The sequence below is a fragment of the Lepisosteus oculatus genome, chromosome 10, assembly GCF_040954835.1.
Source record: "Lepisosteus oculatus isolate fLepOcu1 chromosome 10, fLepOcu1.hap2, whole genome shotgun sequence".
NCBI lineage: Eukaryota > Metazoa > Chordata > Actinopteri > Semionotiformes > Lepisosteidae > Lepisosteus > Lepisosteus oculatus.
In genome coordinates this window covers 34,957,964-34,971,992 of record NC_090705.1, presented here as the reverse complement: position 1 = coordinate 34,971,992, position 14,029 = coordinate 34,957,964, and the positions used below count along the sequence as shown (strand labels likewise).

Below are 14,029 nucleotides of genomic sequence, written 5' to 3'. Positions count from 1 at the left end.
TACAGTAAAAACTCATTACAAAAAAGAGCGTTATTAATTTTCTTCGGGTGTTCTATTTTCTGACAGTGCTGTATTTTAGCATAATAAAAGCAGTGATACATTTGCATTTTATAATAAGTGTTAGAAATTAAATTGGAATGAATACAAGAACGTTTCTCAGCTGAAAAAAAGAGGAAGTAAAATGACATTTGTAAAAAGTAAGGTGAGATTAGCTTGTTGTCACGGGGCCCTTTCTATTGTGTTGTCTGCTAGGGCCCAGGGTAAATAAAAAACTCTAGACAGAGTAGACAACAAATTAAGGTATAGCAGAAGTTTTATTTTTCTTTCCTTTAACACAAGGAGAGGAAAGAGTCCATCCATCTCTTAATTCTGCTGTAGAACTGACTACAGTATATGCCCAAGGTGGGATGGGGGGTGGGTGTGGAGTTTGCCTTCTGTCTTGGAAGCTGTCTTGGAAGCTGGTAGCATTGTTGCCTCTCAGCACAGGGAACCTGAGTTCAGTTCTGGACCTGGGGTGTTCTCCTCCCACAGTCCAAAGACATACTGGAAGGTTGAACTGTGAATGTGTGAGTGTGTGTTTGTTTGTGCCCAGTCTAGGTTGTATCCTGCCTGAGATAGGCTACAGCTCTACCACGACCCTGAATTGGATGAAGTGTTAAAAAAGATGGAAATGGCTCTTAGGGTGGCTCTGTGGCTAAGGATCTGTGCCTGTGAAGGGGAAGGTTGCTGGTTCAAATCCCGCAGCCGGCAGTGGAATTCTACTCTGTTGGGCCCCTGAGCAAGGCCCTTAACCCCAGCTGCTCCAGGGGTGCTGTACAATGGCTGACCCTGTGCTCTGACCCCAAGCTTCTCTCCCTGTCTGTGTGTCTGTGTCTCATGGAGAGCAAGCTGGGGTATGCGAAAAGATGAATTCCTAATGCAAGAAATTGTATAGGGCTAATAAAGCAACATTATTATTATGGACAAGTGATTAAACACCAGTATGTAAAAGAATAGGGAGACCAGTTCCCCTCCAGACCACAAGAGGGTACCGTGGCAGCAGGCCTGTGGCTGTTTGGTTACTGCTTCCCAGGCAATATATTTGACGCTGACCTAAACTGTGGTTTTGTCTATATTGTTGGTGAGATAAATATTATACTTTAATATTCACCCAGATGTTTACAATTATTTTTTTTTTCAGGGGACTGCTGCTGACTTAATCTTGCTAGACATGGTTCCACAGGTAAATTATTTTATTATCTTATTAAATCACTTCTTTCTACAGTGGTCTATAGGGAAGGGTTACATGCAGGAAATACTGTTTACATACTTCATATTAAATATACAAATATCACATTTTGCCCCTTCATTACTAATAGGAAAGAGTGGGAAAAATTACCCTTTCTCCTTTTGAACCTTCTGTTCCAGGTGGGCCAACCTCTCCCTGCAGAAAGCAAAACAAATATAATAAGAAACAAATCATGGTGCCAGAAAATCTTTTTTATAAGTTTACAACAAGGGTGAATGTCCCAGAAAGGAATTTAATTCTGCAGGCCTCATTTTGTCTATACAGTCCTGTCTGTGCCATATAGAGTGTTCATGAGTGTAAGCAAAGATCTGATTCATAAAAACAGAAAGCAATTACATTTTTTGTTAAATTTATATTTCTCTACATGCTTGAATTTTCTCCTTTTTAAGGGATCATTTGTCAATACAGTATTACTAACTGGCTAACCAAGTCCATTGGGTATAATGTATCAATGAAAGGTTGTATTTACATTACAAGCACTTAATGTAATTCCATTATGAATTATGAAATTATGGAAATGTGTCAATTAATCTTTGTGCATTATAAAACAGTACTGCAGTTTACAGTTCCACCCTTAGTATCTGAAGCATTCTATAATATACTAATGCAAAACACTTTGGATTAGGTGTATGAAACAAGAGAAATTAGATATTGGGTGTTTCAATTTCCAGTATCTTAAGCATTCTGTAATATACTAATGCAAAACACTTTGAGTTAGTTGTATAAAACAAGAGAAATTAGATATTGGGTGTTTCAATTTCCAGTATCTTAAGCATTCTGTAATATACTAATGCAAAACACTTTGGGTTAGTTGTATAAAACAAGAGAAATTAGATATTGGGTGTTTCAATTTCCAGGAAAAATTCATTCACTATGTCAGACATACTTAATTAGCCTCAAATGAGTGATGTATTGGTTTATGCACTTAAGCTTCTGTAACCCAAATCAATATGTAACAATGGGCAAGAGATGGAGTTCCTTCTAAGGGTTCTTACTTTTTCACCAGCCGGACAGGTACAGTTCACTGATTGGTGACCACTGTGCTGCTCTCCGCTTCTCTGTGTTGTGACATCAATGACAGGGGCCTCTGTCACAACAGTGACTTGGCACTGAAAATGACAAACCATAGCTAATAGTCAGCTTTTAGGCTTTTTTATTTCAATTAAGACAGGATGGAGAACAATACACAGTATATTTAGGTGCGTATTAGTGTATAAAAAACAGTGCACTCAATGTGTAGAAAGTTACAGTAGATTTTCTGTTATTTGTTGTCTCAGATAGAAGTGGCAGAGAGAACCTACAGTAACAGTGCAGTCTGCTTCATGCTACTACCTCCATACATTCCTGCAACTGTTTAGAGATCACAGTTTTGGACAGGCCAGCCTTGGTGAAACTCTCACTACCATTGTGGAGTGAAATTTATTGTACACATCTGTGTGGATATTCCCATAGGTAGAACATTGCACTGTTTCACTAGTCATGTGATGTCACCAGTTGAACACATCTGGGAAAACCAAAGCCAAAACCAACATCGTCCACAAATTGAACAGGAATTCATTTAGGCACACCTTAAAATAAATGATATGTTGGAGCATAATCTGTACAGCTCTTAATGGGTTTTACACATTTTACTGAAATCTTCAGTAAGTCTGTGATCACTTAGAAAAGTCAAAACTGATTAATACGGTATGTAGTCCTTCATTATTTTCGCATAAGGAATAAAGTTAATTGCAAAGAGTCTGATATATTCGAACAACTTCACTACTCTAAAACACATGTTTTGCCATGTGGGAATGTGGAGAAAAGTGTTTATGTGAGATTTTGCACCACAGAGAGCACAACTGCTGAACTTACAGGACCAGATGGGATGTCACAACAGGTCTCCAACTCTGCGTGCTTCGAGTCACAATAGATCACCATTCTCTGTAGGTCAAACTGGTGGAGAAATGTATATTTCCAGATGGTTAAAAGGAACATCTCAAAGGAAATAAATACTACTCTTATGGCACTTATTCTTCATGTGTATCTTGAGCATGTACTGTATAGAACATATCACACCCTGGTGTGAGCAATGTGAAGTAACTAGTAAAGCTATAAATTAACTAACCAAGCCTAACCTACATGTGTCTGGAAGGGAACCAGACCATCCAGGAAAACCCCATGTAAGCAACGGAAGAACATTCAGCCTTATCACCAAACAACCATGCTGACCTCTTATTAATACTGATCAATTCATTCACTGCATTACTTATACTTGAGTCTGCCCTGACTAAATATTAAAACGCATAATAAAAATGTAAAGAAATTCACAAGATTGAATCTAGATTAATTAAATATTAAGCTAGACCACTTTTTTTTTTACATTTTCCCAATTGCATAAGTCAAACACACATAGTTTGATACACTGTGCCATTTCCCCCTACTGTCCTGTCTCCTTAATACAACAATGAATTGTATCTATTTTTCTAGTAGTAAAATAAACTTGTGATAGGTCACAGCTTATTGTATCCTAAATTAAGAATAAGCAAAATCTAAGATTCAGTGCTCATGTTTACTGAATATGGACCAAAAATGCTGTTACTCACATCAATGGGCACACTGTCATAGAGCCTCTTGCCAATGACAGTTTTCCCTCGGATGTCAATGTCTTCCCTGTCATCGATGGGCAGAGTTTCTATGAGTTTGCAATCCAGATAGAGGGACACTGATCTGGCTTGAACACTTAGGGCTATCTTGTGCCAGTTGCGGTCAAACAAGTTATTAACTTCAGGGTTCTTAAAGACGGCTCTCACTGCATCCTTTGTTAGTCCAACGGCATTGTATTCAACTGCCTTGTTCTCTCCATCTAATCTAATGGACACCTAAAAGTGGTGAAAAAAAACAACAAAGGGAAATTAAATCTTTGTCATAAAACTTCAAAAAATCATGTATGTACTGTATGTTGTATGGTAGTACTTTGATGAACCTTCTATTTAATGCACCAGTCAGAACACAAACGCTACAGACTATTTTCAGGAACAGATTCTTTCTTTAGCTTTTAAAGAAAGTAGTTCTTCAGTATTTCAGAATTGTAATTTTATCATTTGAAGGGAGAGTAAAATATTACATGCTGTAGAATGGCACAGGCATTGCACAGGTTTACTGACTTCTGTGAAGACGTAACAGCACGTATGGCATGAGTTACACAAAAATAATGACTCCGGGTTACAATTTTCTCTCATAAAGTGGTTGAGTCTGTGAGACTACTTTCAATGATATTTCTTATTCTTCTTCGCAATGAAGGTAAGTGAGAAGGGACCATAACTTAATTTAACATACAAAGTATGGGATTACTGCAGTTAGCCTTTGTGAAATCCTTAAATAAATTCCTTGGTACTCAAGTAACACGTAACTGGAGAAATTTTGTTTCATCGTGTTCTGTCAATTTATATGCCAAATGATCTAACGAACCTGTGGTATCCCATACTTGTCAAAAATTTGCCAGAGGTACCAATCTTCTCGTCTGGAGGTTTTTCTGAACTTGAATGTGGTCACAAAAGCATATTCATCTGGAAGACCTTGAGGAAATACATCTCTATTACAAGAAAAAAGATTGTTATTTTATAAGAATGATCGTGGTCTACAGACAAAAAATTAGTTTCATGAGCAATCAAGATATCCCTTTCACAGTATATACTGTACATAATAAAGGTGCAGTACAGTATATTTTATTAAATATACAGTAACAATCTGACCATATGTTTTCAAAAATACTGTAAGTCTTATATAGCTTTATAAATGACCAAAAGCGTATTATTTAGCATGACTTATTCTATGTTTTTTCCTATAAAAAATTAAAAATGCATGATAAGCCATCAAAGTTTAATTTTTCTTTTATTTGACCTTCTTGTATGTATGTTATTTGTTTTTCGTTTTTCACTCCTACCTGCTGATATGAGGGCATTTTCAATGGCTAAGGCACCTACCTTTCACAGATGGGTTTGAATACACAAAGCTTTGTATGAACACTGTCAGTTTTGGAATAAACCAATAGGAATGAGCTTGGAACTATCCTTGGCAACATGAAGTATCAATTTAATTATGACTAGTCCTGTAAAAAAGTTATCAAACACTGACAACCACTGCACAACTTGAAATACAGACTAAAATTTATTCCAAACCCATAGAGGTTTATGAGTCGCATATCAGGTCAAGGAAATGGGTGTGGGTGTAGTGCCTTCAGAAGAATGAATGTTCAGCTTGAGTAATGGTCTGGTTATCCATACTTTCACATTGGCTGACAATGCCAGCTGCACTGAAGACTTAATTAGGGGAGACAAAAATGTGAAGCCAGCTATACTAGCAAACAAATTCAAAATTTTCTTGGGTAAGGTGCATAGTATGGTGAAAGTACTGTACCTTTAATCAATCCAAATGCAATTTACTTTGTTTTGTAAAAAGGAACAAATGCAATATTTTTAAGCTATGGTACCATTGTAAAAATACCACCAAAGGTTTTGTATGAACGTCTTCAGGTAATATCAGAGTATAAACAGTATTGTTTGAAAAGTGAAGGTCAAGTCATGAAATGAAAGCCTCTACCTCTTCTTGCCTTAATGTACTGTCAACTTGATATATCAGAACAGTTAGGCTCTGATGTATTGCTATCCATGCAATTTAACATGAGGTTAAGTACTGTAGATAAGCATTCCCCCTTCCTACTATAAGCATGAAAGCAACACAGAAATGTGATAAGCACTTTCAAAACCATTGACTCAACCCATGGGTGCTGCTAAATCAAGATCAAATATGTGAAAACAGACTGATTCTAATCTTCATAGGACAATCAAGTGTCAGTGAAGGGATTCATGTAAGTGCTGGCAAACAGAGTATAACAAACATTTTTTAGCAGGTTACTAACAAAGGTATTTACTTACAGATGTACAGTTTGTAAAACTAATTCACTTACTCAGTCTGCTGGACAATAGGCATGGTTCCAAGTCGTACGTAGGCACTTTGACTAATATCATCTTTCATCCCAAAAATGTCTTTCACATTAAAATATTCCATAAGATCAAAACCTGTCAGGGGGAAAACACATATTAGATTTTATGTCGGTTTTATGTCGGACATATATATATATCAAAGAGAAAGAGAAAAAAAAATACATAATTAGCTGTATTAGCTGTTAAATGTTATAATGCAGTACTGTACATGCATTATGTACTTTCACATTTTCTGAAGTTCAGTTAATTTCCACTAGGTGGAGTTACAAGTGTGAAAAGAGTGCCAAAAAGATACAAGATACCACTTGTCATAGCACATAATCAAGATGAACATTTGTCCTTTATGCTTATGCTTCTTTATGTTACTTAAAAATTTGACTTATTTTGAATTTCAAGTTCTAAATTATTTTATGAAATTATTTTTCCCTGGAAACAATCAACGCAATGTGGTATTTTCAAGAAAATTCCCTGTTTCATGCAGTCTTCCATTTGAAAAAGATCTTACGCTGAAAGACAGCGGGGGAAGTAGATTCATAACAAAATGCTGTAGTGAGGTCCTCCAGGACTCATTTCAGACGGAAAAAAATAAAACAACCCCTGCGAGTCCTAGAAACCTGCATGAGATTTTTATACTGTATGTCCTGTAGGATATTAATACGCCATGAGCACATAAAATACATACTGTATTAAAATCAAACTGATTCCAATACAGATCTTCCTCTGCTATACTGAACATGTTGGCCCATCATAACTTTTTTAATCAAGTCTGCCTTCCAGAAACACACAGAAGTGCAATACCCTCTACCGCAAAACTTTAAAGATTTAAGCAGTCAATACTGGTGTCTTTTAAATCAGCATTTATTTTATGGTAGGTTTCCTCACAGAGAGAACTTACAGCTTTGTATTTACTGGTATAAGCATTAGAATTCTAATTCTATCTCTGAGATAGACACCTTTATCATATTAGGGGAATCCAGTTCTCAGTTTATGTTCCTTAAAGGTTTCTATACTGTAGTTATAGCCTGGCTTTGTGCCTTGAACTAAAAATTGGCTTCCCATCCAGAGCATACTGTAGTTCCACCCTGAGCTCTATGATAGGTTTTAGGTTGCCAAGACCCATGCCAGGTATACTGTAAGCAGATTTCTGATAATGAATGGATGCGTGAACTTTGGAAATTGGTAAACTTAATGCTTAAATAACCAGGCTCATATGATGTGATGGCAGGAAGCAGACATTTACGGCACATATAGTACAACCGTATTTGTAATACAGAAAATTAGGTTGCTTGGATAAATACCTTTATAAATAAAGACATAAATCATACTATATGGGACACACACCTGGGGCATGAACCTGGATCTCCGGCGTAACGCAACCAGCCACATGAGCTAAAAGCGACCTCCCCCAGCCTAGGCAGCTGAGGTTCCTGCTACGTGCAGAGAGGGTGGTGACGTCACCGTGTCTGAACTAGCTCTGCTATACCAGCATCATGGGTAAAGTTCTGGTATGGAGAAAAAGTCTGGGCTTGAAACCACACCTGATTGGACAGTGTGTGTGGAAAGGGCAGGGAACTCAAAGCTGCTGCTGAATGGAGGCCCATTTGTTTTCACATTTCTAGAAATTAAAGTGGACTTTGTGTTACCAGTTCACTTTTTTATTATTCTGTTATCTAAATCAAGTTAACGTACTGTATATTCTCATTTACATTCTCATCAATTTAAGATCCATTTTTACAGCATGGCAATTACTGGAGAAAGGACCCTCCTGCTCACTGTATAATAGAAGCATCCACCCTGAATTTGAACCCACAGCTCTCCAGAGCCCTAACCAAAACTCCACACTGTTGCCTCCTGCTTTGTGTTTTTAAAACCCAAAGCCTGTTAAAAATGTAGCAGTGCTATTTAGGTTATCCTAAAATATCTGATCCACACATTAGTGTCACTGTGGCTCAAACTGAAACTATATTGAGGCTGCAAATAAATGCAAGATTAGAGTATAGAAGGTATTTGGCTTGATATTTGCCACAGGCTTTTAGATTTGCCAACCCGCAAGGTGGTTAACTTTGACCACACCCATTTCCTGCTTAAAAATAAACATACAAGTAACTATAGCAATATGACAAATAAAGCTCAGGAAATCCCTGAGATTGAATTTTAATAATCTGAAAGAAATATACAAACAGGGAATAATCCCATTGTTAGTCTGTAGTTCTTTGGTGAGTTTATACACAAGTTAAATTGCAATGACTTTAGTAAATTAATTTAGTCCCCTCGTGACTTATTGCCTTTGCAATCTAGAACAGTGAATCTCAGACCTGGACCTGGGTTCTTAATTGTGGAGAAATGTATTTCAAATATCCTATTATGTGTTGTTACAATATATTTTCTTTCAGCTCTTAAAAAGTTGTATGGGATTTGTAATTGGTACAGTATAAAACCCCTGCCAGCTCAGAACTCCCTGATGTGTTAGCTGAAATGTCTGCAAATGATTTTAAGAAGCAGAAAAAAAAATATTTCTGGGAATGTGTGATACTCATTGCTAGTCATTGCCACCTGGGTCTATTAATCATAAACTGGTTGCCTAAATAAGGTCTAAAATGGGTTGCCTGTTAAGAGTTTTTAATCTCAAATGAAAGAAAATGATAAGTTAGAGGAGAAACTGGAAAGTGTTGTTTTTGGAAACACAGTAATATACTGTAACTAGGGTTATTTTGAAACCAAGGACTGTGTACAATAAAAAGTGCTGTAGAAACCACAAAGCTTGTCAGTTACAGGTACCATGTAGCACCACTGTTTAAGGGCCCAGTTAAAATAAAAACTAGCAGACACAGCAATCCCTCAGGTAAACAGTCACTCCCCTAGTGGGACTTATGTGATGTACTCATTTTGATGGAGTAAATCCATAGTTTTAATACTAAACTAAGTTGAAGAAATGTTTAAAACTCCAATCTGCTGTGCAATTCAATTATTCCTATATTTAATAAGGAATACATACTGTATATTGTATATGAATTCTAGCTTATGCAGGATATGACTTATCGAGGGTGACTTGTAACAAAGAAAAATGCTTTAGTACAGGTATTATTCCTCCTCGCCGACGAATCAATGGAGAGATGGGGTGAGAGGGAGAGAGTGAAAACATAAACAGCAGGCAAAGAAAAAACATTCAGCAGAAATGTCTGAAGCTGTAAGCCTGCACCAGCCATCTCTATCTCATTGTGATCCGAAAATGCTTCTTAGGATGAAGAACCATTTAAAAAGAAACTTACTGCTTTGACAGAATTGAGTTTTATTGAAGGGTTTTTAATGTAGGCCAACTTAAACACAATTATAGCTACTTAAAAGGGGGCAGGCTGCAGGCTCCAGCTGTTCTTAAATTAACTTTTCATGGGTACTGGGCTACTACATACAGTATCCTCAAAAATCATTTTTTAAAATCTTTAGCTGCTATTTTTCCACGTAGAACCTACAGTATCTTCATTCATGTCAGACAGACAAGTCAGAGCACTTTAATTTAGTACTTCAAGCTCTATTCCTCTATTAGCCCTATGACTGTCTTTATTCTTATTCCCTTTGCTATTTTCAGTCTGTGCCATGCTATTAGTTTATTCTCTCTGGGGCTGCACAGCATCTGCAGTTGCCATTAGGTAATCCCACTGTTTTCCAACCAAACCCTAGATTATCTACAGACAATAATTCTCTTAAAACTGACATAAGTGATAAGATCCTAACCCTCTTGTAACAAGAGTGCCCATCAACAATAAAATCATAATCAATCACTATAAAGACATTTTTTATGGGTGTTTAATTTCAAAATGAGATTGCTTTCATGCATTTACTAACCTTACTGATACAGATATCGGAACTATTAAAACCTAATGCAATTGTTTGTTATTATATTTAATTCAATATGTAATCCTTGTGTCCTTATAGCTTCTACATAAACATTTAATTTAGTACACAGATTGGGAGAATCATTCATCTGTTGGCTGTTCCTTGTGATTGAGGATGATTGTTTCTAATGAACCTGAAGTTGACTACTAAGGCCAATACAGTTATCACACACTCTCTGTCAAATTGAGCAGGTGTTGTCTAATGAGATATCTGGTCGTGTGCTTCAGATTGTGGTCATAATGAGATTTTTTCAGTGTTATTGTTTCCTTGTTCTGACATCTTTTGGTCTAAAAATTTGGGACTTCTATCCAGCTGTGGATGATCATACAATAGTACAATAATTAGTACACAACTGTGGATTAACTCAGGAAGTTAATTGCAATTGACCCTGAGTATCTTAAGCTGTATGTGTGGTTTGAACCAAAAGTATTACTCAAATAATAGCAAGGAAATTACAAATACAGTACCATCGATGGTTAAAGACTGATTTTTTCAGTGCGTTTTAAAGTAGTGTTAGCGAAAACAAGTCCATCAAAACTATTTTAATTTTTATTGTAAAACTATGGTCATCATCTGCCACAAGGCTCGTTCCAGCACTGAAATATATATTTTTTAAATGTTACATGCTCTTATTTATGCAGCAACATTAAATGAGCATTTTTTTCATACGAGGGTCACATATTTGACAAACTTTTGTTATAGTATGTGATAAACCGATTTTGAAATCTGAACTAAGACTTTTTAAAGCAGCTGTTGTACAGTAAGACAGTCATTCAAAGCAGCATTTTATATCAAAGCAGCCTGTTATCTGTCATTGAGTTAATTAATTGTGAATTAATCAATTTAATTATGATTTATTAATTAAGGAACTAAGACAGAATATGTCCACATTGTTTTTCATGTCTGTCACAGAATGGTATTCTCTATGGAGCACTGCAGATACACAGTAGATGCTACATTGAGGTCTGGGATGAACCAAGTCAAAACTTGTAATTTGGATTGGCAATACAAAACATGTAATCAGCTCTAAAAACTATTTTGAACTCGTATTGAAACTCCAGGCTTGAATGGTTTAACTACAGAAAAGTGAAAGAATTAACTGGGAAATGAAACCAAAGAGCCTGCAAGTTCTTTTGATCCCGTAAGATGGTGACATCTGTACACACAGCCTACTGGGATAACTTTGATTAAATACTCTCAGAGGAGCGTTCAAGCATAAAAGTCATTGCCTTCTTTCTATCCAAAGCATTTTCATGGTATTGATAGACAGGATCATAGGTGTCTTCTTCAAGAGCCTTAACACACCACTTCATCTTAAAGTCTTCAGCAACTGATGACCTCTGAAAAGTGGTTAAGCTAATTAATTCAGTTAAGCTAATAATTACTTAAATTAAGCAGTTTACTGTAGTTGTAATTGAAAAATGAAGATCTGATGGTCTGGAGTTGAATGCCACATGTACACTGGAGTTCTTACTAATATCTGAAGTGGGACTGAAGTGAAAGCCATTTTATGAAACTTTGTACTATTCTGTTACTTTTGTTTTACATATAATCCACATGGATTGTTTTTTTTTCTCCTTGCAGACCAGAAACATCTTTTATTTAATACTGTAGAGCTGCCTTAGGTCAGATAGATACTTCTTGTGCTGCTCCATGGAATACTAAAGTAATTATTTTTTTCAGATTTGGCAAGGTCTTCTGAGTACTGGTGCTGAATACAGTAACTGAATTAATTTGTAATAAAGGAAAAGCACTTGTCCTTGAATAAGATACTGTACATTTTATTGTACTAAGAACCCTTATTCTTATGCAGAAAAAAAGTATTTTACAATGAAAACATTAGGTTCAGATATTACAGAAAAATTGTTTTATTGACTGATTTCTCACGTAACATTACCATGTTCAATATAAAGTGCCATTAGTAAGTTTGGGCACTCTTTTTCAAAATTTGATATTACTTGTCAGATTGTTTGAATATTTGTTCTTAACATGGATGTTGTGTGTTATAATGTGTAAATAAAAGTAAAATTAATTATCATTTAATGTGTGATGTCAGACAATGTGTTACTTTGCAAAGGGTGTGTAGACTATACAGGCACTGTAGATGCCCTAAGAGACCACTTTTAACTGATTGTGAATGGGAATTCTCCTGAGGTAAAGCTTTATTGTTGAACATTTCTAAAGAACAAAGAGTTTATGGTCAACTAGAACTTCTCTAACTGACCATGCAAGATTGACACCACTCTTTTGGAACTTTATGGGTTTGTTAACCTCTGGTATATGGTGTGCATCAGAAACTTATTGAACAATAGAAACATTGGAAAATATAGGAATTTGCAAAGGCAATCTTTGATAGACCTACTGTAAATGAGGACAATGTTATGACAAAACCAGAGTCTATCTTCTTTAATGACAGATACCACTTCTTACGGCACAGTTTCTTTCTAAACCAGTGCTTTAGCTGTTTTTTACTTTTTCCATTTCCCATCCTTATCCAGCTAGACTTAAGGTTTGATTAGCATTAGACTCTAATGCTCCTAAACCTGATCTCATCTGCTACATTCCTCTTACCTGTAAAACACGTCAATGAGTGCTTTTTCAATTTAAATTTAAGACATTTATTTTAATTACAACAAAAGCTTTAATATAAGGGCAATCTGTGACTATAAGTTTGCTGAAGGTTAATGTAACTGCACAGTGACATGCTGAGACATCTAGGGTGTAGTCCTGCCTTGTGTCCTGTGTTTCCAGGATAGGCTCTGGATTCCCATGACTCTTACCAGTAATAAGCAGCTTTATGATGACAGATGGATAAATGTTAACATTAACAGTAATGTAAGACTACACAATATGGAAACTCCAGCGTCATTCTGCCGTTTTTCAAAGCAAGAAAATAGTTCAACGTCCGAACACTTATTAGTGGTTTCACAGGCCCTAATTGTCTGAAAGCCTTCGTTAACCAATGTAATTTAGGTCAGCATGCCTTGAGCTATTTCTAATCAGGGTCCCCCAAACCATCCTTGAGAATTTTAACCACATTTATAGTGACAATATTGTAGTAGCCAAATAAAGATAAATAAGATCCTCCTTCAGTTGGTTTCTTCTAATTGTTATTTTCCGCAGCAATTTTTGGATGTTTTTCCCCCTGATATTATTGTTCGTTGTCTAAGGATGAGAATGACAAATTTAATCTAAATCATAAATTCCAACTCATATACAGTACTTGATGCTTGCTCTATCATAACAAAAGTAACCATCAAGCACTATGCATTTATAATTTACTGGTGTGATGTGTTATTTGGAAAAGGCAAAAATAAATTCAGATTTTCTGTTAATATCCATTTCTTTTTTTTTTAGATGGAGTGACTAATTGCAAGAAAATAAGAAAAGTCACAAACAAGAATAGGCTATTGAAGCCATCTTGCTTGTTTGGCTGCTAGCATTTTATTTGATCCAGGAGTATCCAGGTCTTTATTTTCTTTTGTATTCTCAGAATTTTAGCATATTCCTTATTACCTGGAGTAATCTAAAAACCATCGTCCTTACCTGGAATTTCATCCATGTCTTTGCCACTGATGGACTTAAACCTGTCGCCCTCAATGTGAACATTTGGACAGAGCACATCTATGGAGACAAAAAGGTGAGAATCAACATAAAATAATAAAGAGTGTAAAAAAACATTTCAATCATTAAATCACAATATCCAGCATGTTCTAAACCACCTTTTTATGTTGACAATTTATGACAACTTTAATTACTTAAGGAGTGGCATGGTGGCACATTGATTAGCTTGGCTGTCTCATAGCCCTGGGGCCTTAGGTTCATGTCTTGGGCTGTTATCTGTGTGGAGTTTGTTTCTCAA

The 14,029-nt window shown here is 36.0% G+C and overlaps 1 protein-coding gene across 1 annotated transcript in view; it reads right to left on the bottom strand.

Moving 5' to 3' along the window:
• col22a1 (collagen, type XXII, alpha 1) overlaps positions 1 to 14,029 on the bottom strand; it is a 92,796-nt gene that overhangs the window by 64,575 nt on the left and 14,192 nt on the right. Inside the window, exons 4-10 of the mRNA XM_015356827.2 lie at positions 13,714 to 13,791; positions 6,237 to 6,348; positions 4,739 to 4,862; positions 3,874 to 4,149; positions 3,143 to 3,223; positions 2,284 to 2,397; positions 1,379 to 1,423 (exon numbers count right to left, since the gene is read on the bottom strand). Of these exons, the coding sequence (XP_015212313.2) occupies positions 1,379 to 1,423; positions 2,284 to 2,397; positions 3,143 to 3,223; positions 3,874 to 4,149; positions 4,739 to 4,862; positions 6,237 to 6,348; positions 13,714 to 13,791 (830 nt within the window). The remainder of the gene's footprint in view (positions 1 to 1,378; positions 1,424 to 2,283; positions 2,398 to 3,142; positions 3,224 to 3,873; positions 4,150 to 4,738; positions 4,863 to 6,236; positions 6,349 to 13,713; positions 13,792 to 14,029) is intronic.